We start from the raw sequence: 25,480 nt of genomic DNA, 5'->3' as shown, positions 1-25,480 counted from the left end.
TCCGCGCCCCAGGAAGTCGCGGAACTAAGGGGCCGCCCGGGGCGTCTGCGCGGGCCGGACATGGACGGCTCGGACTGGCCTCGGTGCTGCCGCCTTGGGCGCCTGAGCGCGGGGCCCGAGTGGCGACCATGACCTAGCGGCCCGCGCGCCGCGACGGCGGACCGTCGCCTCCTTCCGAACAGCGTCCCCGGGGACCCGAGTTTGGGGGACGCGAGGGTTGGGGGCTCGTTGATTTATTTTTCATTCTTATTTTTATTTTCTGCTCTGTGAACATCTAGAAGAAGGGGGAAAAAAATCAAAAGTGAAGAATTGACGCCCGCGAAGGGGACGTGGACCCGGTTGAGGGGACCGGGAGGTTTGGGGAGGTCGTTCTTCTTTTTTCCCCTTTTTCTTTTTCCTTCTTGAACATTTGGAAGAAGCGGGGGTGGGGTGGGGTGGAATTCGAATTCGAAAAGAATTGACATCCCCGAAGGGGACGAGGACAAAGACTGGTCCAGGATGGACGTGGCGGACCCTCAGCCGCTGGGTCTGTTCCCCGAGGGCGAGCTGATGTCGGTGGGCATGGACACCTTCATCCACCGCATCGACTCCACCGAGGTGATCTACCAGCCGCGCCGCAAGCGCGCCAAGCTCATCGGCAAGTACCTGATGGGGGACCTGCTCGGGGAGGGCTCGTACGGCAAGGTGAAGGAGGTGCTGGACTCCGAGACCTTGTGCCGCAGGGCGGTCAAGATCCTCAAGAAGAAAAAGCTGCGCAGGATCCCAAATGGCGAGGCCAACGTCAAGAAGTAGGTGCCAAGGGCCTGGGGCCGGCTCGGGCGCTGCCTTGAGCTTTTGGGCGGCCGGTCCTCCTTCCTCTCTACTTCCTGGGTCTTCCCTTTTTTCCCCTTCTCATTTCCTTCCTCCTTTTCCTCTCCCCTCCCTCCCACTACCCATTTGCCTCCTCTACCCCTGAGCTTCTCCGCGTGGAGACAGGGTGCTGGGGTAGCCCTCCAGACTGCCCTAGGGGGAGGTCGTGTGGCCGACTCCGCTTACCCAGTCCACTTTTTTCGTCCGGATCTTGGCGCTGGCCGAGCTTGGCTTCCTTGGCGGGCGTTGCCAGGCGGGTGGCTAGTTTGTTTACGGAGTCAGAGGGAACCCAAAAATAATGAACACAGGCTGGGGGGGAGGCAGGGGTAGGAGGTAGCTAGCCAGTGTTGGCGCGGGTCCCTGCGGTGTCCTGCCTGGTTGGCGTCGCTGGGTCGTGGGGACTCTTTATCACTTGCTGGGCTTGGCGGAACTTGGGAAACTTCACCTACTGACTTCCAAGAAGGGGCCTTATCTTGGGGGCCAGCACTGGCGGGACTCTCTGCCTGACTGGTGACCTTGCCTGTGGTCCTGTCCCAGGAAAGTGTCCCAGGAAAGGCTGGGAACTCCTGGTTTCTGCCAGCTGGGCACTGCTCTTGAGTGGCGCTCACAGGGAGGTGTGTGCGCCCAGCTGGTGGCCTGGTCTAGCCTGGGACCTGCTTGGCTTCTTGTGTAGGAGTGGTCCTGGGCTTGTCGGTACCTGGGGGTGTTCCTCCAGGTGGGAGTGGCTTAGAGATCAGAGACCTGAGCTGGGGAAAACCTGGTTCCAAATCACTGTCTTCCGAAGGTGGAGGTGGTAGGCTGCTCACCTCACTTCTGGGTGGTGTCTGCTGGTCTCCCGCTGCAGGCAGCCCCTTCTAGGTCTTCAGTCCCCCTTTAACTTCAGGGCCCTTGGGGGCCCACTGTGTCTAACTGCCCAGGCCTGAACCTATGTGTTGTCTCCACCTGTGACTGAGGGCTCCATGGCTACTTCCGTGACGTCTGTACCTAATATTACCTCCTCAGGGTGTGGCTTGCAGAGCCAGGTGGGTTCAGGTGAGAGAAATTGGCCCATAGGTCCTAAAATGGCTCCACCTGAGTTAGTCGGGAGGCATGTGAGTGACAGGTGTCATGAGTGAGCTCAGAGGGACATTGAAGTTTACTGAAAGCCACCGGCCCCTAGGTTGCTTTAAGGAGTGTGGACTGTTCCTCAGGAGTGGGAATTGGTCTGGGCATCCCGATGCTAGAGAGACTGAGGCAGAGGGATTGCTTCTGATTTTAGACCAGCCAGAGATGCATAGCAAAACCTCTCCTCATAAGGGAAATTGGGCTTGGCAAGATAGCTCAGTGGGTGAAGGCCCTGGAACCTGCACAGCGAAAGCAAACACAGCTTCCACGCGTATTCTATGGTACATGTATATGCACATACAAGACAAAAGCCAGGAGAAACTGAGGCCAGAGTTGCAGACTGTCTGGCAAACTGCCCTGTACCTAGGTCCTCGCATGGCATGACCCAAGGCCAGGTGTCTGTGATGGAGTGCTGGTGTAGCCCTGTTGCCTAAGTGTCTTGTGTTGCAGGAACCTTGAGGCTGTGGGCGCCTGCCTGTATGAACCACACAGTCACAGCCTACAAGGGGCAGCTTGGCTGACAGCTGGCCCATTCAGAAAGGCCCCTTTGTTTTCAGGAGCTTAATAAACTCCACTCAAGTTGTCTCTCATGGTGAAGTGTCTGGAACCTTCTAGACCCAGTCTGCATGCAAAGCTTTCTCCTTCCAGTAGGACACTACGCATACCCGCCAAGGCGCCTCCCTTGGGAAGGCTGCAGAGACCTTCTGCTCCTCTGTGTGCTTTGGGTGCCTTGCCCTAACTTACCTGCGGGACTTCATGTGGGTGTGGCCCCTGGGCTGGAGCCTTGCTGCCCTTTGCTTGTGAATAGAGGTACTTCTGAGACGTGCCCTCAGGGATAGGTTGAGGAAGCCACCCCACCCCCATGTGGCACAGACATAACTCTTCCAAAAGCCAGGTCTTGGCAGTTGGACCGTGCTTAGCCAAGCTGCATGTCCTTTGCAAAGTGCCTGGCCACCAGCTCTCCTTGGGGACAGAAAGCACCTGCTTGTGCAGAGTGGTCTGTGCTGACTGGCAGCTGGCCACTTCGAGGTGGGAGGGTGGGCAGTGCGCTCAACTGTTGAGTGTCCCCGCCCTGTCCAGCTGGCGGCTCTCCAGGGACAATTGGAGGCCACCCCATGGCGACTGGCAGACTCTATGATACAAACTGCGCATAGTTGGCATGCTAGCGAGGTGGGAAGCTGAGCCCTGGACTTTGTCGGCTTTCACCCTTCAGCTCACACAACACTCAGAGCACACTTGACAAGCTGCTATGCTGTGAGGCAGCCTGTGTGCCTTCACCTATGCCGTGGCCTCCTATGGGTCACTTCCTGTGTGAGTTCGTGCACATGTGTGTATGTACATGTAGAAGTTAAGGTCAACCACAGGCGTTATCTCTCCGGTACAGTCCTCCTTATTTCAGACTGTGACCTGGAGCGAGGTGACTAGGCTGGTGTGCGCGCAGTGTGCACCGCCACAGTCTGGTTGGAGGATCGAACTCAGGTCTTTGTGCTTCTGGTCAAGATTTACTCTTAGCCGGGCAGTGATGGCACAAGCCTTTAATTCCAGCACTTGGGAGGCAAAGGCAGGTGGATCACTGTGAGTTCAAGGCCAGCCTGGTCTACAGAGTGAGTTCCAAGACAACCAGGGCTAAATATAGAAACCCTATTTAGAAAAACAAAACAAAAGAAAAGGTTTACCATCTCAGGTCAGGCAGTGGTGGTGCATGCCTTTCATCTCAGCACTTGGAAGAGACAGGTGGATCTCTGAGTTTGAGGCCAGCCTGGTTTACAGAGTGAGTTCCAGGACAGCCAGGACTGTTTAACAGAGAAACCTTGTCTTGAAAAAACAAAGAAAGATTTACTATCTCCCTAATCCACTATTAGCCACTTTTCTCGTCAGGGAAGTGATGCTTTCAGAGAGGGAGCTTTGTTGGTTCACAGAGCCAGTGCTGGGCAGTCAGCATACTGGACTCTGGGTGGAGTGCTCTGGGCATCTGCTGCTGCCGTGGTGCTCAGGACACTGCATCTCTTTTGCTTACTGCCTTTCCTCCTTGAATGCTGCTGCCCTGTCCCTGAGCTCCGCTACCTGGGGGCCTAGTTTGCATGGTGTTGGGATGCCTGTGGCTGAGGTCCTCCTGCTGTTTGTCAGTTCTAGCAAGTTTGTGGTCTCAGCTTTGGATAGTTGGCCAGAGAGCAGGACTATGCATCCTGCCTGGGCCTTGCCTAAGCTGCCCAAGAGGAACTGGGTGGGACCTAGCGGAAGGCACTTCCTCCCCTGCATGTGCCCGCCATGCTCAGCTTGCTTCCTGCCTGCTCCCCTGCCACTACTCAGCCAGCTTCTCTTAGCTGTCATTTTCTGTTATTTGTGAGCAGGGTCTTTCTCTGTAGCCCAGACTTGTCAGGAGCCAATTTCCTCCTAAAATCATTACAGGAACCATCACCCTGGGGAGTCTGCAGAGAACCCCACACCCCTAATTGTGTTAAGAATGGTTCTATTGACAGAGCCTACCCCACACCCAAATTGGCTGTTAATGAGAGCTATCTGTTAGCGGAACCCACCCCGCATTCTAAACTATCTAGAGAACTAGGTGTGTCATCTCCTAGTTGTGACTTCTTGGCCTACAGTGACCTGACCGAAGGTAACCTGGCTACGTGATCAACGAGAACCACGTGACCAACGTGAACCACGCGGCAAGAGCCCAGACCCCTGTGCCCATCCCCCAACTCTTTACTCTATATAAGTTGTCCCTCATCTGTAATAAACGGAGGCTCTGACAAACTTTGCATGGCCTTCTTCCTGTCTCCTAGCCCATATCTTCCAGGTAGTGCCTCTCCGGGACCCTGGAATAACTGAACTGCCAGGCGGGCTACTAACCCTAGACTAAGTAGCCCGCCAAGGCAATCGACACAGACTGACCTGGGGCTGCCGCTGCTTTACTCTAGACTGCTGGTACATGTGCATCACCCACCACTTCCTTCTTCTTTCCTACTTTTGGTTACTTTAGAAACACTGAACACGGGGTAGGTGGCACTAAGCCCTGCAGCTCTGGGGGTAGGGGGAGCTTGTAGCCAGAGGGCTTTGCCTGAGTCTCCCTGGGCCTTCAGGTTGCCTCCTGCCCTCAAGTACTTTCCTGTGGGTAGGAGTGGTGGAGTGGTTGCTGGGGGCTGGCTTGGTCATGGCCTTAGGCATTAGACCAGGGAGCCTCTTACAAGCAGTAAGCTTTTCTTTACTAAAACTGTAACCTGGCAGTGGTGACACATTCCTTTAATCCCAGCACTTGGGAGGCCGAGGCAGGCTCTGAGTTCAAGGCCAACTTGGTCTACTGAGTGAGATCCAGAACAGGCTCCAAAGCCACACAGAAAAACCCTGTCTCGAGAAACCAAAAAAAAAAGAAAGAAAGAAAGAAAGAAAAACTTTATGTCCATGAGTGTTTTTCCCATGTATTGTGATCCTAATACATACAGTACCTGGAGAAACCAAGAGGATGTCATACCTCCTGGAACTGGAGTTCCATATGATGGAGCCACTGTGTAGGTGCCAGGAATTGAACCTGGCTTACCTGGAAGCTATCTCTCCACCCTTAGTTATTTGAAAGTGTTTTGCTATGAGTGTAGCTCAGGGTGGCCTCAAACTCATGGTGTAGGCTGCAGAGCAGGGTGCCCTGGTCAGGAGACTGAGGGGAAGTTGGAACATGTTAAGTTACCATGTTACGACCAGTTCCTCTTGGGTTCTTGCCCTGTTCCAGTGGTCTGCGTTGACAGAAGTCACAGGAAGAGTGCTGGGGTCCAGTGACCTGCAAGCAAGCACACACCACAGATGACACTGAGCCCAGGAACTTGATGGACCTTTGGAGGTTGAGTTCTTAGTGCTGGGGGTCTTGAGGGCAGTTAGTTGTGTTCCTGGACATTGGTGAAGCTACTTGATCCCTGAGAAGGAGCCTCGTTTTGCTGTACATAATCCGCAGTGGGCATATGCTTAAGACTTAAGACTGGAGGGGTGCTACCAGTGCTTACCCCAGGCCCTGTAGAGCCAGGCTGGTGGTGGCTCATTGTTGCCCTTGCAGGTTTGCTCTGTTCGCTGGGAATGGGATGGTACTCCAGGAGAGCTCAACTGGAGACTGTTGGGTGCACAGCGCATATATGTCATGGCCTGAGTTGGGGCTACTGGACAAGGGCTGGAGCCACAGAGCCACTGTGTGGTACAGGGGAGAATGTGGAGGACTTGGCCCAGCAGCAGATTCCCTCAGGAAGAGCATGGCCTGTGTGTGGTGCTCAGAAAGGAGGGTTCCAGCTGCAGAGAGGCATTGTAGCCGGCCTTCATTGGTGTGTGCATATGCACGTGTGCATGTATGTATGTGTGTGTGCCAGCTGTTGGCTTACCCTCTATTGGAGGGTGGCCCCACGCCTGAGCTAGGGGTGCTGTCCTATCCTGGGAGCTCATGGCCTCATGCTGGGGCTTCCGCGGCTCACTTCTTCCTTCTTCCTTCTGTGGCCATGTTGTGCACAGCACCCAGGAGATTGTATGTCCAGGTGGGCTGTCTCTGTGGAGGGACTCGGCTTAAGTCCCCCTCTGTCTTGATTGGAGTATTGGCGTCTGTCATGGTGGTGTCCACTGATGTGCTGGGTATGGCATCTGCTTCAGCTCTCACCTTCCTAGTGGGCTTTAAGCCCTGCCTTTGTAACAGTCCCTGCTGTGGTTGGTTTGTGTGGGGATTAGGATGGGAGCCTTGATTCTAAAGCGGCAGTGACTGCCTGAACTCAGTGTGGAAGTGGGGAGCTAGAGTCTGGTGGTTGGGTCATGCTAGATCTGAGCACTGGTCCAGGCATATTTGAAATGGCTTCTTGGGAACTCCAAAACCGAGTGTTGTGGCTTCCTAACACCAGTGCCCTCTGGTACCATGGTTGGCTCAGGATCGTCACTTCTGGCTGTGCATCCATCCTGTGTGGTTTCTCTTTCATGTTTGTGGCCCCTGGAGATAGAAAGTGTACTAGGACTGAGCTCCAAGACCTCTTGTACCATTTTGAAGGACAGTTGCAGTGTCTCACTGGCCCCATCATGCCCCTCAAGGCCCTGCGTGTCCATCAGGCTGGGAACACAGAACAGCTCCATAAATAGCATGTTGCCAGCCTGGGTGGGCACTGTTGAATTTGGACCCGGGGTGAAAGCACGTCACTCAGCAGAGCGTCTGCTCCCAAGGCCCCTCCACACCAAGCCTGCGACTGGAACAGAGCATAGGATGAATGCCCAGTGGACTGTCCAGGAAGAGTTCTGGAAGAGGTGGGGCTTAAGGAGGTGAGAGCAGCCCAGGGAGGGGCACTTCCACCCTGCTGAGCTTGTTGGTGAGGGTACAAACCAAATTGGAGAGGAGACTCGTGCTTTCCTCACTCATAGAGTCTGTGCATGGTGTAGCTGTCACCACTGTCCAGTTCCACAGCGTTCCCTCACTCCAGAGACAGCCGCCATGAGCCATCCACCCCAGCCATACTCTTGGGCCCCAGCAAACCCTTTTGCCTCTGGATTCACTTGTTCTGTGAAGGCCCACCCCATGTGGCCTTTTGTGCCTGGGTCTCTCATAGGGCACGATTGACAAGTGTCGAGCCTTGTTTCTGTTCACGCCGGTCTAATGCTTCATTATGTGTCTCTCAATGTGTGGACCCTGGCCTTTTGGTTGCTGGGGGCGTTTGTGTGCGAGACTGTGATGGGTGCCGTGCATGCACGTGATGGTGGAACTTATGTTGAGGAGCTGTTGCTGTCTAGGCATCAGACCTGAGCTAAGGGGAGCCTTTGTGGCTGGCTGGTGGCCCCCATTGTTGCACAGTGGTTCTCATGTGGGGCCAGTGTTTTCCTCGCTGGCACCATGGTGGCCGTTTCTGCTGCTGCTAGCCTCTGAACTTTCCTTCAGCCCAGCTGGGGGGATATCCAAGTCATGAGGTGGAACAGTGCTTGGGAGAAGCTCTTGTGGCCCTGTCATAGCTTATAAGGTGCTGAGCCTTTGCCACTTGACATGGGGCCTTGCTTTTATGAAGCAATCCTAGTGTCCTGATGGTCCCTGGGATGGAGCCAGGTGTTAAAGGCAAGCAGGAGACTTGATCCCCACCCCATGTCCAATGTATTCCCAGATGGGCAGCTTCACAGCAGGCAGGGCCGGCTGAGCAGTATCCTCTGTTACAGGGAGATCCAGCTGCTGCGGCGGCTGCGGCACCGGAATGTGATTCAGCTGGTGGACGTGCTGTACAATGAGGAGAAGCAGAAGATATATCCTGTGGGGTGGAGCGGGGTGAGGTGGTCCCTGTGTGTGGTAGGGAGTAGAAACCCTTTATAGCCAGAGCCTCTAACTGCAGCTCAGTTCATGTGTTGTCCTGTGATGCCTGGCAACTTAGCAGACAGGGTGAGCAGGGCATGAAGCTCTTATCGTATGCCAGTCTGGTCTGGCCACTGTGGTTAGAGCTGGGCACGATCTCGGGTACCTGGAGCCTACATGCATTGGCACTGCCTCCGTTCTAATGGTTTCCCTTGCTGTCCCTTCCCAGGGTAGAGCTTGCACCTGCTCTGCATCTGGGCAATCCTGGGAGCACATGGAGAGCCGAGTGCCCTGTAGTTGGCTGCAGCCCAGACTCCCAGGCACCCCTTCCACCCTGGGGCGAGGAGTAGACATCCCATTTCTGGTCCATTTGTATCCTATGCTGACTCCATGTGGACCAAGGTAGTGCAGTGGCCCTGTGGACTCTGAGTACTGGTAGGAGCAGTAGCAGGCCACTGGCCCAGCAGGGCCCAGCACCCTCAGCAATGTCTGCAGTGTCTCAGTTGTCATTGGGTTTCAGGGCATCCCAGACCACTCTTGCTAGGAGCAGGGCTCCGGGAGCCTGGCGTGTGCTGCTTTCCTTAGCACCCTACGTATATGGTGATGGAGTACTGCGTGTGTGGCATGCAGGAGATGCTGGACAGTGTGCCGGAGAAGCGCTTCCCTGTGTGCCAGGCCCATGGGTGAGTGCCCTGCTAGGTACAGGAGGAGCAGCCAACACTTTCTGTGGCTCTTGTCAGCAACATTGTCAGGAAAAACCAGATGTTTCTGGGCCCCCACTTTTCAGCCCAGCCAATGTGCTTGGGGTCACCTTCCTATTAGGCCCTGTCGACCCACTGCCCTGCAGAGCCTGACTCTGAGACCTGGCCATCTCTCCTAGTCTCAGCAGAGTCACGATCCCTTGGTTGACACAGAATCAAGGGAAGGGGAAGAAGTTAAGCCAGAGGGGAGGCTTGGCACCCTGGGCCTAGGCCCCAGTGTCTGTAGTTGCCCCCTGTAATTTCCAATGGGCTCCGGCCTTCTGACTATCATGTCTGTTACCTGAACCCCAAATGCCTGTTCCCTTGCGGGCTAGGCCTCATGACTCTACCAAATTGCATAGCAGGCTTGTGTAGGCACCGTGGTATGGGCTGAGACCCTGTGGGGCCTGAGCCGGTCCCACCCATTCAGGTACTTTCGCCAGCTGATTGACGGCCTGGAGTACCTACACAGCCAGGGCATTGTGCACAAGGACATCAAGCCGGGCAACCTGCTGCTCACCACCAATGGCACGCTCAAGATCTCCGACCTGGGTGTTGCCGAGGTAGGCACCGTGTGCAGGGCTCCTGGGCTACTTCTCCTGAGCACCCCTGACTCTCACTGCCCTCCAGGCCCTGCACCCCTTTGCTGTGGATGACACCTGCCGGACAAGCCAGGGCTCCCCGGCTTTCCAGCCACCCGAGATTGCCAATGGACTTGACACCTTCTCAGGTTTCAAGGTGGACATCTGGTCAGCTGGGGTCACACTGTAAGTGTTTTAGACCCTGTAGAAGATGGGGAGCTGCGGGTTTTCTTTAGTGTTCTTGGGGCTCTTTGTCCACGGTGATCAGCAAGTTGGATATTCCAGGCCTATGGATATGGTTCCCCTCAACCCCACCTCACAGGGTGGGTGTAGGTGCTATGGCCGCACATCTGCCAGTTAACATTGATCCCTCTGGGAGTTGGGCACCTGGTCTCCGGTGTGGCCAGCACTGATTTTGTCCTCCTATGTTAAGCTACAACATCACCACGGGCCTGTACCCATTTGAGGGAGACAATATCTACAAGCTGTTTGAGAACATCGGGAGAGGGGACTTCACCATCCCTTGCGACTGCGGCCCACCACTTTCTGACCTGCTCCGAGGTGGGCATCTTCCTAGTGACTGTGTCACCTGCATGTTAGGACAGCCAGGGACAGAGCCTCTGGTCTGTGGAGGGGCAGGAGTCAGCGGGGCTCTCCTGCAGCTCCTAGGTGGCCAGAGATGGCAGTGGGGTGGGGCCAGTGGCCTACCTTGACTAACAGAGCAGCCCCTGTCAGCTGGCACTGGAGGTCTCAAGGATTGTTTCCCTGGTTTCTGCACAGAGAATGCAGGGGTGTCCTGTGTATCCTGGCTATACAGCAGGTGGCACTAGCATCAGCTTTGATTGCCCCATCCAGGGAGGTCTCAGTGCTATGCCCAGGCTGCCTGCTTCTGGCTCACTGGGGCCTAGGAAGGCCAGTAGGATGGATGGTGGGGTGGGGCTGTGGCACGGAGAAGGCAGGCACCTATTCCACTGACCCTTCCTGTTGTACAGGGATGTTGGAGTATGAGCCAGCCAAGAGGTTCTCCATCCGACAGATCAGGCAGCACAGGTAAGCGCTGCCCTTGCCATGTGCACCTGCTGGGGTCTGAGTGTACATGAGAGCATGGTTGCAGATGCTGGTGGTCACAGAAGTGAGGATGCACCGTCCGCTGCTGGCCAGTGGAAGTGCCGTGTGAGCTTGGGGTCTGCAGGTTGCTGGCTCTGCCTCCTTCCTGGCGCCCAGTGCAGGCAGGGGTGAAGTCCTCCAGCACCAGCCTATCCCAGGCTCCCTCCCTCTGCTGCCCTGTTGAGGTGTGCAGGCAGCTGTGCAGCAGTTCCTCCGTGGTGGGAGGATGTGGCAGTAGATGTGGAAGAGTATAGCGGTGTGTCACTCTGGACCCCAGATGGCCATTAACCCAGTGGAGCCCGACCATCTTGGCATGGGAGTGCAGCCAAGGAGGCCAGCAGGAGGCGGGAAGGCTATAGAGCCTCCATCCTGTTCTTTACTACTCTGTTGGTGGGAACCCTGGGTCCAAGGTAGCCTGTGGGCTCTGCCTCTGCCAGTTGTCCCCAGGGCTTTTGCCACCTCCATGCTGGGCTGAGACTAATTCAACTGAGTGTTCCCTAGGGAGGGCTTTTAGCCTATCTCTGTTTGAGATAAGTGGGACTATAGGGGCATGGCCTTGATTGTCCACCCTTGTCTGAGGAGCTGTGGTTGCTATCAGCGGGCAGTGGTTTCTGGGGTGTTAGTGTGAGTGCACATGTCAGGATCCCTGAACCCCTCGCTGAGACCTCAGCCTGTAGCACCCATGAGGGCAGCCATGGGGTGTTTGGGCTGTGGTGGGCCTCATCTTGTATGAGGTGTCAGATGTTTTCACCAAGGGCCCAGTACTGATGACACTGTTGCACCTGGACTTTTGCAGCTGGTTCCGGAAGAAACACCCGTTGGCTGAAGCACTGGTGCCCATCCCCCCGAGCCCAGACACTAAGGACCGTTGGCGCAGTATGACAGTGGTGCCCTACCTGGAGGACTTGCATGGCCGTGCCGATGAGGACGAGGATGAGGACTTGTTTGACATTGAGGATGGCATCATCTACACCCAGGACTTCACGGTGCCCGGTGAGTTGGCTCAGCTTGGGCCACCCTGGAGCTGGCGCCTTTGTGCTCTCTGGGGCTTGTCCTTTCCCCGAGGCTCCAGTCTGACCTGAGCCATCCTCAGCTGTGGCATTGCACTCTGGGCTAGCGAAGGGCTCCCTGGCTGCAAGTTGTGTCAGGAGAAGACCCTGGAGGGCAGTGGGCTGGTGCCCTGAGACAGCCATGTGAGGGAGGGTCCAGTGGCCCTCAGTCCTCGCCATGCCTGACCTTATATCGCCTTCTTCCCCAGGTGTCGAGGAGGCGGCCGAGGCAGGGCTTAGCGAGGATGCATGCGACACATGCATGTGGAAGAGCCAGGGCGCAGGCCTTCCTGGAGAGGAGCCCGAGGAGGGGTTCGAGGCCTTAGTGTAGCTCCCTGGCTGCTGCCCTGCCCATGTCCTCCATAAAGCTTTGTCCACTGTGTCTGCAGGTGGATGCTTGCCGCGACTGCCCTTCCCTGTCACTACCCTGGCAGGCTTCCCACCAGGGTGCCAAAAAACACACCAGGTTCAAGGCCTGAGCCAGGCCCTCAGCACCAAGGTTACCACTGGCTAGATAGAGCTCTGAGGGCCCTTGTCCTTGTGCCCCTTAAGCCAGTCCTACTTACTGGAAGGCATCTCCTGGCCCTTCAAACAGTTGTGTGTGGGAGGGTCAGGCCCCTGGACCCCTGGTGTCCCTGTAGCATTACCAGCTGGGACCCTGAGTCCGGTATGGGCCCTAGCCACAGTCGTTCTCAAGATTCGCAATCCTAATAGCATCTTCTGTTCAGACAGCGAGGGCCCCGTCACCCTGAGCCCGTCTGGAATGCGTACCACTAGCTAGGCTCTCAGCTGAAGGCTGATGCCTGGCAGGACCTCCATGGGAGCTCATCAGTGGGGGAGGGGTGCACTTAGGATGCTGACTGCACCTTTGGGACCCTCAGGGAGGCTGTGGTTTGAAAGAAGGCAAGGCTACGGGGAGGGGTCTGGGGATATTGCCTTGTATCTGGGTAGCCAGTGGGGCCCTGTGTCACCTGGAATGGTGCTGTGCAGGGGCGGTACCTAAGGACAGCCTCTGCACAGGACCCAGTGCCTTGTGGGGAGGGGTTTCCTGCTACGGGGCCACCGTACCTCATGCCTCAGTCTAGCCCAGAGTGAGGGCCAGGGTGGGTGCTGCCAGTCTTGGCAGGAGGGACTCTGGATACAGGTGGGGCAGGGGGTGGGCTCTGTTGGGTTCCCATAATAACACCTCAAACACCTGGTGGCTATGCAGTTACATGCTAGAGAGACTGCCCACTTGTTGAGGAACTTTGGGAGAGGTGACTTATCCCCAATGCGATGGCAGGCCAGCAGAGAAAGCTAGACCTGTAGCCCCCAGCTGGACGGTGTCCCCATGCTCAGCACAGCTAGCAGCCCCCAGGCTGAGTGCTTCATCTCCATGGGCCTGGTGTGGGTCCAGAGCCTGCCTCGCTTGGAGAGCTCTGTGAGCTGGTGCTTGGGCTACCCTGGCTAGACAGGTGAGCATGGGCGTGCTGCAGGGGGGCCAGGGCAGACCACTGGAAAGGCTGTACCTGGCTGCACAGGCCTCTGGAGCCATTGAGGGATGGCACTAGAGGCTAGAAAGCATAGCCTGACCAGCCTTTGGTGCAGTCGGGGCTGGCCGGGTCCCTTGGCTCAAGTTATACCTGCCATCTTCCCGCAGGACAGGTCGTGGAAGAGGAAGTGGGTCAGAATGGACAGACCCGCAGCCTGCCCAAAACGGTGTGTGTGAATGGCACGGAGCCCCAGCTCAGCAGCAAGGTGAAGCCGGAAGGCCGACCCAGCACCTTCAACCCTGCTCGCAAGTCGTGCTCCAGCAACAAGGTCCGCCGGCTCTCAGCCTGCAAGCAGCAGTGACTGCAGCCTGCAGGTGGGCGCAAGGCCAGGAAGGATCAAGAAAGACCGGCTTGGTGCTCAGTGGGTGTCTGCTGTGTTCCTGGCTCTTCCCTTGGGGCCGGGCTCCACTGGTCCCATGGGGTGAGGTTTAGTGACTGAGACCACAGCCCTTACCAGTCATGATTGTACCAATGGTAGTGTCTACCTCCCTGCAGAGGCTAGGTACTGAGTAACCTCTTCTACCTACCTGCAGTGTGTCACCAGGATCACCGGGCAGGTGCCCCGGCAAGGCTGCGGTTCTCGGCCCACCCATGTGGACTGGGCGTTGGAGCCGAGGGTGGATCACCGCCCCAGAAAGCACTTTATGTCGAGACCACTGGCCGGCCTCGCCCGCATGCCGCCCCGCAAGCCTCGCTGTCTTTGGGTTGATTTCTTTTTTTCTTTTTTTAATAAAACAAGTGGATTTGAGCTGTGGCTGTGAGGGTGTTTGGAGCAGGCGGGGCACAGGGTGGCCTGCAGAAAAAACCCAGAGCGAATGAATATGCAGAAACATTTATGATCAACCAGACAACACAACTACCCACGCAGGGCACAGGGCAGGGAGTGGGCGGGCTCTCAAGGCGAGGCCGCCCTATATTTTGGCAATAAATAAAGCTTGGGAAACTTGAAGCTGCCACCTGGGCTGTTCTGTCTGCGTGTCCAAAGCCCAAGGCTCTTGGGGAGGAATGGGACAAGGTGGGGCCTGTGCACATGCTGAGAGCAGGAGAGGCAGTTATTGCTTGGAGAGGGAGGGTACGGCTGCTGCTAGAGCGCACACCATGGTGAGGTAAACGGATTCAGGATTTGGGGTAGCGAGCTCCTCGCTGATTCTCTGCCCCAAGGTCCCTTCCCCTCCAGTAGGTTCACGCAAGCATATGGCAGGCAATGGTATCACCAGCACGTGCTCACTAATGGAGGGGGGCTGCTTGTACCTCAATCTGCTTCACCCGCCTTTGTGGCCAGAGGCTGGATGCCATGGTCGAACATATTAGGGCTCGAGAGTCCGAATGTTTTATCCACCCTGCAGCTGAGCCGGGGTCCTGGAGCCTCGCGCCTCTGGAGGCCACTGCGACCCGCTAAGTGATGGGACACTGCATGTGCGCAGTTCGATCGGGCTGCGTGCGCATGCACGGCAACCCCAGGTTTCTGCTATCCGCAGCGGCCCCACGTGCCGCCAGGGAAGCTGCTGAGAGGCGGGTCGAGTACACAGAGCTTAGGCCGGGCTGTGGTCGGGAGACGTGGGGGCAGCAGCAGCGACAATCAGCACCGGGGAGGAGGCGACTGGTTCAGGGAGACGGGGAGAGAAGAGTCTATCGTCGAGGCTGACTGCCAGCTTGTCCAGCAGCGCCCCGGCGGGCTCGACGCACAACCCAGAGCCCTGGCATCCACCGCTTCCGCCGCCAGGCTCCTCCTCGATGACAGGAATGGACGGGTCATCACCTGCGCTCAGCAGTGCACGGCCTTCAGGAGGACAATCAACGCTGTCACCACGACGCAAGGGCGCACGCACAGGACGGGCTGCCCCTGGGGGTGTGGCCGCGCGTGTGCCACCGGGGTCGCTGTGCTGCCGGCCTCTCTGTTGCCACTGTTTACGAGCGTGGGCGTGAGGATGCGCCCGTGCGCGATGGCGTGGTGCGTCGTCGAAATGTGGGTCGTGGCGCAGGAACTCGTGGAAAAGTGCGTCCGTCTTCTCGTCGATGCTGTAGTCGCGGCGTGGCCTGCGCGGCCAGGCTCGCGGGCTGCCGGGAGGGCTGCGGGTTGGAGCGGGAAGTTCGGAGGCTTCGTCACCTGCACCGCGGCCCTCGATGCTAGCATACCCACTGTCCATCTGCAGCAGGCGGCGTGCCTCGCCGTCCTTAGGCCGCAGAGCAGGCGGAGACTCCGGTGGGGGCGGGAAGGCAGGTGCTGGGCCGCCACCCCCGGAGCCCGATCCTGAGCTGTCGCCGCTGCGCACTGAGTCGCGGTCATTGCCGCTGCTGCTGTGGTCCGATGCAGTGGCTGCATTTAGCTCGAGGGAAGTACGAAGGCTCCACAGGTCACGGTAGCTGCACTGTGCATGCTCGGCGTCCTGCTCTTGCTGTGGGTCCTGCTGCTGCGCATGCTCGGGCCCCAAACTGATGCTGTGTTCCAGAGGAGTCTCGGGGCTTGCTCCTCCCGCTGCCTCAGACGCCTCTAGCCTGCAAGGCCAGGCCCACGTGGTCAGAGCCTGCAGGCCTTGCCCTGCCCTGCCAGGCCACACGTTTGTGCATTAGGGACTACGGACATGGAGGGACCCTCATGGAGCCTGGGCCACTCCTAGATACATTCTCTTGATGTGCAAGGGGACTTAAGGGAATGGACCTGAACTAGACTCCAAATCGGCCCCTGGTCCTACATGGTTACTTTACCCATTGGTCATGGCATGGTAGGGCCAGGTGTGAATTACAGAAGCCAAGGGTCACCCCAAGTTTGCAGGGCCTCTGTCTGTATCCTACTGGTTTTGGCATTTGGGAGTTTTGCTTTTGGGTTGGAGAGGGAGATTGCTTCTGATAGAAGCAATCACCAAGGCTTGTGTGAGGGGTCAGGCCACATATCAGGAGTACAGGTAGGCAGAAGAGTTGCTGGGACAACTGAGGAGCCTTTCAGGCCTCGGAGTCTGCCACAAATTGGCAGGGTCAGGGTAGGCCCAAGCCCGCTGCTCTGCTCTGGTGGGTGTCCCATCTTGGAGACCTTGGAGCCATCAACTGCCCACCTACCCTTACCCAAGCTTTCCCTGTTTCCCTCCTCCTTCTCCGGTCTGCGCTGGAGAGGTGGCCCCCATGAGGTGGCCAGTGTGACTCGAGTTCGTGTCCACAGGGCCAGGAGGGCAGTCCCCGGGCCACCTAGGGGGGATGGGGCAGGGCAGGGGCCCACAGGCCCACCCTTAGCATCTCTATCTACTGAAAAATACCTGCCAAGAGTGGGGGGCGGGCTGGTGGGGCTGGCCAGAAAGGGGCGGGGGGGTGGGAAGGCCACCGAATCGCCTGCGCTGGCAATGTACTGAATGAAGTCTGCATGGGGGGCATCCCCCTCTTGCTCCATGCTCTCACTGGCTGCCCGCTGCCGCTGAAAGTGGTGCCGCTTAGGGGAACCTGCGGGGGGGGGGGGGGTAGTCGGTCAGTTGAAGAGGCAGAGGGCATATGTGTCCAGTCCAGAGATTAGGCATGAACTAGAAGGCCTCAGGGGAAAGCAGTCCAGACAGAACACCCTGGCTGGACAGGTATGGCCAGGAGAAAGGACACCCAGTGGCTAGCACAGCCCAGTTCTTGCTGAAGCAGCAGGCACAGGGGAGCTGGAGTTGTTAGGGCCAGGAAGGAGAGAAGGTGCCACCTACACGCTGTGCCCTGGCCTAGGAAACTTGACAGGAAACTGCCCCAGCTCCTGGCCAGTAGCCAAGATCTTCCCCAAACACAGAACTGCCGCTGGGCGGATCTCCAGGTGGGCTGGGAGCCACCTACCAAACAGGTTCTGGTCCAGACAGCCAGACCCTCCTCCCACAGTGGTATCTGGAAAGGGAGGGTGTGAGCCCTGTGCCATCTAGAACCTCCTATCCCCCTTCCCTCCCCACAGGGAAGCCAGTGCCTGGGAGCCACTGCCACCCAGGTAAAGCCTGAGCGTCCTCTCTACAGTGAGCAACCCTGGATCCTGGGGCTATGATAGCTTTTACTGAAGCAAAATCCGTATTCATCTGCACACGAAAGTCACTTCCTACAGCAGAGGTTGAGATGGGACAATGTGGCCACAAAAGCCCAAATTATTAACTGTCCAGGGCCTTATCAAGAGTGCAGAGGGATTAGCTGGGTAGTTTTGTGTCTGTGATCCCCTGCAACTGGGAGGGTTGCCCGGAGCTCAAGGTCTGTCTGGGCCACACAGACTGTCTCACAACAAACAGCCATTCACAGATCCTAGAATTAATGCAATACTGCCCCCCCCACCTTTTTTTTTTTTGAGGCAGGCTCTCATGTAGTCACGTAGCCAAGGGTAGCTAGCTGAGGCTAGCTCTGAATTACTGTCCTCCTCCTGAGTGCCGAGGCATGCAGTGCTACACTGGGTTTATGTGGTACTGGAGGTGGAAGCCGGGGCCTTACCCGCTACAGGCCCTGTGACTGTTCTAATAAAGCCAAAGCCTAACCAGGCCAAAGGACTGGTGGAGGTCCAGGGAGCTGTGGACAGCTGATGGGGAGCACCACACCAGTGCACACACGTCCTGGGAATGTAGGGTGGACACTCAGCCTTAGGTCACAAGTTATGGGATGGTCACCTGCCTAGGAGACACGCAAGCCCTGGGAATTCCTGCCCATTTGCCAGGCCTCCATCCAGATGGCCCCTGGCAGTCACGGTCACTCTGGGGTGGCCTTACCTCTCGTGTCCAGACTGGACGCTCTCTGGCTGGACTCCAGCTTCCATTTCTTGACTTTGAAGTAGGGGCTAGCCCCATCCAGGCTGGCATGGCGGCGTAGCCTTGTGAAGAATTGCAGCACAGTGCCTGGCCCCGAGGAGCCTGTGCCCATCTCCCCAGGTGCTGCCTCAGGCCCAGGCCCGGCAGCCTTGGCACCCCGGGCACCTGCATCTAACTGGGGAACGTGGGGGGAGGCAGGGACAATTGTCAGGCATGGAGTCCCCCCTGGGTCCCCACTAAGCAAGGGATCACCCTTCTAGCTTCCTCTTTCAGGCTGGCTCTGCCCTCCTGGACCCTGTTTAGTTCTCTTCTCTGGGCTGGAGAGGAGCTGAGCACCCTTCCCACCAGCCTGACTCTTACAGGGGACCCTCCTCACCGAGGTGCCATCCCCAGAGTCGCTGGAGCCAGAGGGGCTGATCTCCGAGAAGTCCACAGAGTTGTAGGGATCACCTGGCAGGGCAGAGCTGGGACCCACTGCGTGGCCAGTGAGGGCCTTCCCGGGGGGCTGTGAGATAGAGGGGTTGAGAGAGGACAAGAGGTGAGGGGGAGGTCCCACTTCCCCACCCCAGCCAGCCAGGACTCCACTTGGTACCCACCACCATTCTGCCGAGGACCAGGGCTGGCTGCAGCACTGACCCTTACCTGGAAAATAGCCAAGCTGTCTTTAGGGGTGGTAGCTGGATGGGGTGTGGCCACTGAGCTGGCCTCGCCCGGGTCACACTCATGGATAGTAGCGATCTTGAGGGGCGGTAGGTGGAGGTGGGTGAGACGGGCATTCTTGAGGTGATGGAAGTCCCCCTCTGTCAGGGTATACCTATGTTGGGGGACCCCCGACAATCAGCTCTTGACAGCCCTTAGCGGAACATCTATTTTACCATCTACTCCCCATTCAAGGATGACTTTAAACTTCTGATTCCCTTGCCTCCATCTGTCTACCAGGTACTGGGACCACTGCTGATTCACTTTTCTAGATCAGGTCTCTGTGTAGACCAGGCTGGCCTTGAACTCACAGAGCACCCTCCGTCTCTGTCTCTTGCCACACTCAACATCCCCCTTTTGGATTTTTGTTGGTTGGTTTTTGTTCTTTGAGGTACCACTCTCAAGCCTTGGCTGGCCTTGAACTTCACATCAATCCTCCTGCCTCTGCTGGCCACGGGCTGGCAATACAGGTACACACTACTATACCTGGCGTTTCCCTTTGAAGGCAGGTCTTGAAACGCATGTACCCATGCCAGCCATGGTTCTTTCTATGTGGGCCAGTCAGGCCTCAGATTTGCAGCAATCAGAGCTGGAGCAATGGCTCGGGCGTTAATAGCACCTACTACTCTTGCAAAGGACCTGAGTTGGGTTTCGAGGACCCATACTGGGTTACTCAGAACCACCTGCAATTCTAGCTCCAGGGTGATCTGACTCCCTCTTCTGGCCTCTATGGGCACTTGCACCACCGTGTACATAAACACACAGAAACACATAAATAAACATTTAAAAATAACTCCGGTAATCCTCCTGCCTCCGTCTGCAGTGTGCTCAACACATTAACCATAGCTTATACCTTAATATGATACTTACTCTCTACTACCTCCCTGCCAGCCCACACCAAGAGACCTGAGCCAGGGTCCCCAGCTTTCAGCACCAAGCTGTGACCTCCCCCTGGCTTCCCTCACCGGCGGCCCTTGTCCTGAGCCTTGCGGCTCTGTTCAAACAGGGCAGCCTCATTGAAGGACACGCGGCGGCCGGTGGAGCTGGTGGCTAGGAAGCGCTCTGTCTCCGTGTCCTGGCTCTCGGGGTCTTCCCCCCTGCAGTCGGGGTCTGTGAGGAGAGTCAAGAGAGGGTGGGCCCCGGGTGGGCCGCGCGTGTCTTGCTGCCAGGCAGGCTGCTGGGCAGGGGTGGGTCGGGAGGGGGACGCGGGCCGAGTGAGGGCAGGACAGGGCGGGCTGGGCGGGGCGGCGGGCACTCGCTCATCCGCTCACACACTCACTCGCTCTCAGCACGCGCCTGTGCGCACCTACGCCTGGGCGTTAAGGAAACAGAGATGAGTCGGACTCGAACTGCGCCCAGTCTGGTGGGGGAGACAGACAGACAGACCGTCAGGCGGCCCGAGGGGGCGGGCAGGGGGCCGGGGGGGGGGGGGGGCGCGGCGGGAGGCACAGTCAAGTGCAGCTAAGGATGCTGCGGACCACGCGGGCCCCTCACCTTGTATAGGGTGGGTGCCGTTGTCCAGGTAAGTAGTGGTGGTCTTCTCTGCTTCATCCATGGCCCTGAGTAAGAAAGCGAGGAGTGAGCAGTGATGGGGATCCCCACTTGTGGGGCTCTGTAGGCACCACCTGGGCGTGTCACAAAGAGGATCCCTGGGTATGCACCTGTTGAAGCGCTGGTGCACCTCCCAGCAGCGTTTGCAGAGCAGAAGAACGCCAGACAGCACCACCAGCGTGCCCCCGATGAACAGCGACATCACCACCACCAGCAGTACATAGTTGTCCAAGATGGGGTCGGGCTCCGCCTGAGGGGAGGGGGTCAGGTGCATGGGATGGGAAGTGTCAGGAGGGCTTTCTATTCCACCCCACCCCCACTTCCAGGAGTCACCACCCACCGTGGGGCGGCTGGTAGCATTGTCCCACGAAGTCGTCAGGGCAACCGTGGCGGTGGTAGTGGCCTCTGTGGCCATGGTGGCCGTGGGCTGCATTTTGAGGCTACAGGTAGGGCATAGAACCAGCTCAGGCTCAGCTCTGCCAGCCCCTCCCCACAGGAGCCCCTGCAAGTCAGCCCCCATCATCCCCGTGCAAGAGCAGCAGCTGCCGTCACTGGTGTGACTCATGGACAGGTGGGGCAATGTGAGCCACACCCCCCCCACACCCACTCCCTAGGGCGCCTGGAGCCAGGGCTTTTTTCCCCAGGACCTCTCTTTCGCCATCTTTATCACATGGAAGGTGGCATCGCGCGCGTGCGCAGGAGTGAGTGCGTGTGTCTGTGTACAAGTGGCTCTCCTACATCCCAGCCACCTCCCTGGCTGGCCGGTGCGGCCGGCCCAGCAAGGTAGCCTAGCCATGCCCAGGAAAGGGAAATCACCCTTAGAAGAAGGGGACATGAAGTCCCATAGTACATTCTGTCGAGATCCCAGGTGTCCTTCGGGTCTCAGGGGATAGAAAAGGAATTGAAGGCAGCGCACCCGAGGGAGGGGCTGCACCAGTGACCCCCCCCCACACACACCCAAGTCACGACTCCAGAGGGAATGGTCCCCGCACTGGTGGGAGTGGAAAGGACAAAAGACGCTCATCTGTTCCTGGCCTGAAAAATCTGGTTCCCATGGCGACGGTGCGCAGGGCCGCGCCGGGGGGCGGGTTGCCAGGCAGAGGGAGGCGGGCGGGGGCGCGGGGGAGGCCGCCGGCAGGGGCGCCCCGAGCCGCGGCCAAGATGGCTCCTCCGCCAGGAGCGTGGGGAAACTGAGGCTAGGGCATGTTTCGGGTTGGGGTGGGGAGCAACATTAGGAAGGGGCTGCTCAAAATTCCACCTGACTCATTCAGAAAATGGAGAGGATTCTGGGGTGTCAGGGGCCGCTCTGGCCAGCCATCCCTAGTTCCCACACCGAGCGTGAGCACGCAAATACCTAACCCCATCGAAAAAGAGCTCGCAGGCTCCAGCGTCGCCAGTGCTTTCGGACCGCAAGGGAGTTTTGGGGAGACGTAGACCCAGATAAAAAGAATGTGCGCCCCCCCCCAAGGAAGGTTACGTATCCTCAGCGCTCCGGGGCTGAGAACGGCAGGCAACAATTTTGGCCGGCGGCAAGGGGCGCTAATGTAGGTCGGGCAATGAATTCAGGCTGTAGGGGGGTGGGGCATGATAAGGATGGTGATGGGAGTGACAGGAAGATGGTGGAGATCCAAGGCGAATAAGGTGGAGTCATGAGGGCCAGCGAGGACGCCAGCCTAGACAAGGGGTCCCTACAGGAAGCCCCCCCCCCAGGACCCGATGCCAGGTTCATGCGGATCCAGGAGGCCATGGCGACACTGCTCTCGCTCTGTCACTAAGGTAAACTGAGGCCGAGGGCCGGCACGGGCGGGCTCCCTCTCCGGGCTGCCGACGGTATGCGGCGTGCAGGGCGGCTCAAGCCTTTCCCACTTTCCGCTCCCTCCCCGAAGCCACGCGCGATCGCGCGCGGCAGGACTGGTGGGTCAGGGCGGGCCCGGGAGCTGGTCGCCATCCCCTGGCCGCGCGCATCCGCCCGCCCGTCCCCGCCCGTCCCTGTGCGCCAGGGCCCGCCGCGCCTACCTCAGCGCCGGGGCGTGCGGCCCATGGGCGGCGGGAGGGCGGGTGGCGGATGCACGGCACTCCCGGTTGGCTCTGGAGCTCGGTGGCCGCGGAGCCGGCGGAGAATTTATGAATGGAGAGCGCGGAGGAGGTGTGCGAGAGAGGAGGGGCAGCGCACGTGACTGCGTTGGCGGTGCGCCCGCTCAGGCCCCTGGCTCGGTGCACCGGGTAGCCGCCCGGTCCCGCAGCCTGACCGCCCCCGCCGCTCTCGCCGCCGCGTCTGGCTCGCTGCGTGCTGGCCACCGCCTCCACTTCCCTTCTGGCGGGGGCGGGGGGCGGAGCCTGAGCTCCTGGCGCCCCTTCTCGCGGCCGGGCGGCCCCGCCCCCCCCCCCCCCCCCGCACCGCTGCACGACTCAGCTTACCTGGTGGTGCAGTGTCCCGGAACATTGTGCGTGGGCGCACTGTGTGCTTCCCCCTCCCCTAACACTGGGTAACCCTAGGCTGTCTAGTTTCTCACCTGCCACTCGGGTGCTCAATTCCAGTATGTAGATCCCCGTAGTCTACAAGCTGTGAGGTCTATGTACATTTTTCTCCCACACGCCTGGCTTCGTTCCCCTATACCCCAGATATCCAATGATATCCACACAGCTCAGAACTTGCACGCAAAACTGGTTGTGATGGTGCACACCTGCATCTGGGATATGAAATCAAGGGAATCAGGAGTGCAAGGCCAATCAAACAACACAGAATTCTAGGCTAGCTTGAGATGCCTAAGAACCCTTCTCCACCAGAAGTGTGTGGCACGATAGCTCAACAGACAAGGATGCCTGCAGCCAAGCCCAAGGACCTGTGGTCCATCTCTGGGTCCCACAGGGTAAGAATACCTACTCCCACGAGTTGTCCTTCGACGTCCGAATATTTGCTGCCTCCTTGCCCACTAACTAAATGAATGTAGGAAGAATTTTTTTGCTTTGTTTTTTGTTTTTTGAGACAGGGTTTCTCTGTGGCTTTGGAGCCTGTCCTGGAACTAGCTCTGTAGACCAGGCTGGTCTCAAACTCACAGAAATCCGCCTGCCTCTGCCTCCCGAGTGCCGGGATTAAAGGCGTGCGCCACCATCGCCCGGCTAACGTAGGAAGAATTTTAACTTGCATCTATAGAGGTCTGTAATGGAATGACCCATTCCAGACAATCCCTTGCAACCAATTATCTTTTCTTCCTGTTGATGCTCGGGTTCCAACCCAGGATCTGTCCCATTCTATTTTCTTTTTCCAAGACAGGGTTTCTCTGTGGCTTTGGAGCCTGTTCTGGAACTAGCTCTGTAGACCAGGCTGGTCTAGAACTCACAGAGATCCGCCTGCCTCTGCCTCCCGAGTGCTGGGATTAAAGGCGTGCGCCACCATCGCCCGGCTTCTGTCCCACTCTAAGCCCACGCTCCCAGGACCTACCGGCGGAAGAGTCTGTCTTGTAGGTGGGCGCCTTACACTGATCTCTGGGACACCAGCCTCCTTTGATTTAGTGAAGGGTATTGACGCAGGGATTCTTGTCTGCAAGTCACTATGTAGATAGAGCAGGCTGCCTCTTATGCTCAGAAGTGTCACCGCTCCCAAATTTAATACTAAATTCTCTATGTGTGTGTGCTTCGTGTGTGCGTGCATATGTGCGCACACACCAGAAAAGGATAGGTCTTCTGAAGCTGCAGCTGCCGGCAGCCGTTAGCAGTCCCACATGTACACTGGGAATGGAACTCAAGTCCTCTGGAAAAGTAGTACTCTCTCCAGCACCCTGGGTTTAGTTTTTCAAAAAGACTCGTTCGATGAAGTACAGTGGCCATGTCTGGTGGACAGAACAGGACAGGACACGCATGTCCTAGGTTTGGGTTCTTGCTTCTTGGAGCATTGGGTAGATACGGGTTTCTGGGACGGGGATGTGTGTTTAAGAGCTGGAACATTCGTACAGGAAGCATCTGGAGAAAGGAGTGGAGTTTCTAGCCGCCCACTGCCCAGGAAAGTGTCCCGGTTATAGGGATTGGGAACCCGATGTCTCTCGTGGCGCTTGATTGAGGCCATGACTGCTAGGCTATTGCATAGATGTGAGGCCCAGAGTCTAGAGTTTGGAGAATAACAAAAGGAATCACATTCGCATCTGCCAGACCCCGGGTTCAAGAGTAACCACTACCCTCTAGCTGCCAGCTGCTTCCTTAAGGTTCAACACTGAATTCTTTAAATCAAGCCAACGATTTTCCTACTGTGCACCCACCAACCCTAAACCTGCATTTTTTGTGATCCAACATGGGGTGGTATGGGCACCAAGAGCTCAGCAGGGGTTGGCACCTGCGTGATTGCGGGGGCGGGTTGGTGACGTCATGGCCGAGAGCGAGGCTGCGCAGACATAATAGACGTCAATGGAGCCCCCCCACCGCCGCCCGCGCACGCTTTCCTGCGTCAGCGGCGCGCGGGGGCGGAGGCCCGCAGGGAGGGCGGGGGCTGCGGAGAAGACCGAGAACATCTCCAGGCTTCGCGCGCCCTCTGCCGGCTCCGGGGTACATGCCGCTCTGTAATCTCAATTGCCCGCCTCCCCTCTCTAGATACGACCTCTCTCCAGCATGCATCTTAGCCGGCATCATAAATTTGTCTTTATGTATTTATTTTTAGACATGTTTCCATTATGTAGACCTGGAAAGTCTTGAACGCATAGAAGCCCCGCTTGCCTCAGCCTCCGGAGAACTGTGATTAACTACACCTGGCATAAATTTGGTTTTTAAAAACGTATTCTGGCCGGGCGGTGGTGGCGCACGCCTTTAATCCTAGCACTCGGGAGGCAGAGGCAGGCGGATCTCTGTGAGTTCGAGACCAGCCTGGTCTACAAGAGCTAGTTCCAGGACAGGCTCCAAAACCACAGAGAAACCCTGTCTTGAAAAACAAAAAAATAAAAATAAAAAAAAATAAAGACGTATTCTGGTGCACTTTTGGAAATAGGTTCTTACTGTGTGTTGTGAAATTCGGTGATCCTCCTCTGTCGGCCTCCCGAAAGCTGGGATTTGCAGGAGTGTGCCACCACACCTGGCTAGTAGTCTAAATTTTAATTATCTCCCAACATATTACAGGTTTGCTTCTTTTTTACCTCGAATGCACTTGTCATCAAGCGGGCATCTCTTCAATGTAAACGTCCCCTCCTGCGAGCAGGTGTACGGTTGCAGAACAGCCTAACCAAGGGCGTCATTTGCAATTTGAAGGCGAAGAAAACTACAATTCCCAG

General features: G+C 57.5%; 2 protein-coding genes across 8 annotated transcripts; one reads left to right on the top strand and one right to left on the bottom strand.

The window, feature by feature from the left end:
* Positions 1–498: 498 nt before the first annotated feature.
* On the top strand, positions 499–14,191 carry Stk11 (serine/threonine kinase 11). 6 transcript variants are annotated; one of them, XR_012910856.1, is made up of 10 exons: positions 499–788; positions 8,104–8,187; positions 8,827–8,916; positions 9,404–9,536; positions 9,604–9,740; positions 9,988–10,115; positions 10,547–10,604; positions 11,458–11,654; positions 11,920–13,164; positions 13,350–13,432. XR_012910856.1 is itself a non-coding variant. In XM_075975539.1 (10 exons), exons 1-10 carry the CDS (start codon positions 499–501, stop codon positions 14,059–14,061), a joined length of 1,605 nt encoding a protein of 534 aa, XP_075831654.1. In that variant the 3' UTR covers positions 14,062–14,191. The 6 variants fall into 6 exon arrangements, 5 of the variants coding, with proteins under 5 accessions (XP_075831654.1, XP_075831658.1, XP_075831655.1 ...); XM_075975539.1 differs by lacking the exon at positions 11,920–13,164 and adding an exon at positions 13,776–14,191 and having other exon boundaries at positions 13,355–13,556; XM_075975543.1 differs by lacking the exon at positions 11,920–13,164 and adding an exon at positions 13,776–13,990 and having other exon boundaries at positions 13,350–13,556.
* On the bottom strand, positions 14,042–25,472 carry Cbarp (CACN subunit beta associated regulatory protein). 2 transcript variants are annotated; one of them, XM_075975538.1, is made up of 11 exons: positions 25,346–25,472; positions 22,742–22,918; positions 20,569–20,668; positions 20,339–20,478; positions 20,172–20,236; positions 19,643–19,787; positions 18,621–18,792; positions 18,355–18,483; positions 17,940–18,153; positions 16,491–16,671; positions 14,042–15,738 (listed from the first exon to the last, which is right to left on the bottom strand). In XM_075975538.1, exons 3-11 carry the CDS (start codon positions 20,659–20,661, stop codon positions 14,775–14,777), a joined length of 2,103 nt encoding a protein of 700 aa, XP_075831653.1. In that variant the 5' UTR covers positions 20,662–20,668; positions 22,742–22,918; positions 25,346–25,472; the 3' UTR covers positions 14,042–14,774. The 2 variants fall into 2 exon arrangements, with proteins under 2 accessions (XP_075831653.1, XP_075831652.1); XM_075975537.1 differs by lacking the exons at positions 22,742–22,918; positions 25,346–25,472 and adding an exon at positions 22,245–22,546.
* Positions 25,473–25,480: the final 8 nt, after the last annotated feature.

Source organism: Microtus pennsylvanicus, chromosome 6 (genome assembly GCF_037038515.1).
Source record: "Microtus pennsylvanicus isolate mMicPen1 chromosome 6, mMicPen1.hap1, whole genome shotgun sequence".
Lineage (NCBI taxonomy): Eukaryota > Metazoa > Chordata > Mammalia > Rodentia > Cricetidae > Microtus > Microtus pennsylvanicus.
This window is presented reverse-complemented; position numbering and strand designations above follow the sequence as displayed.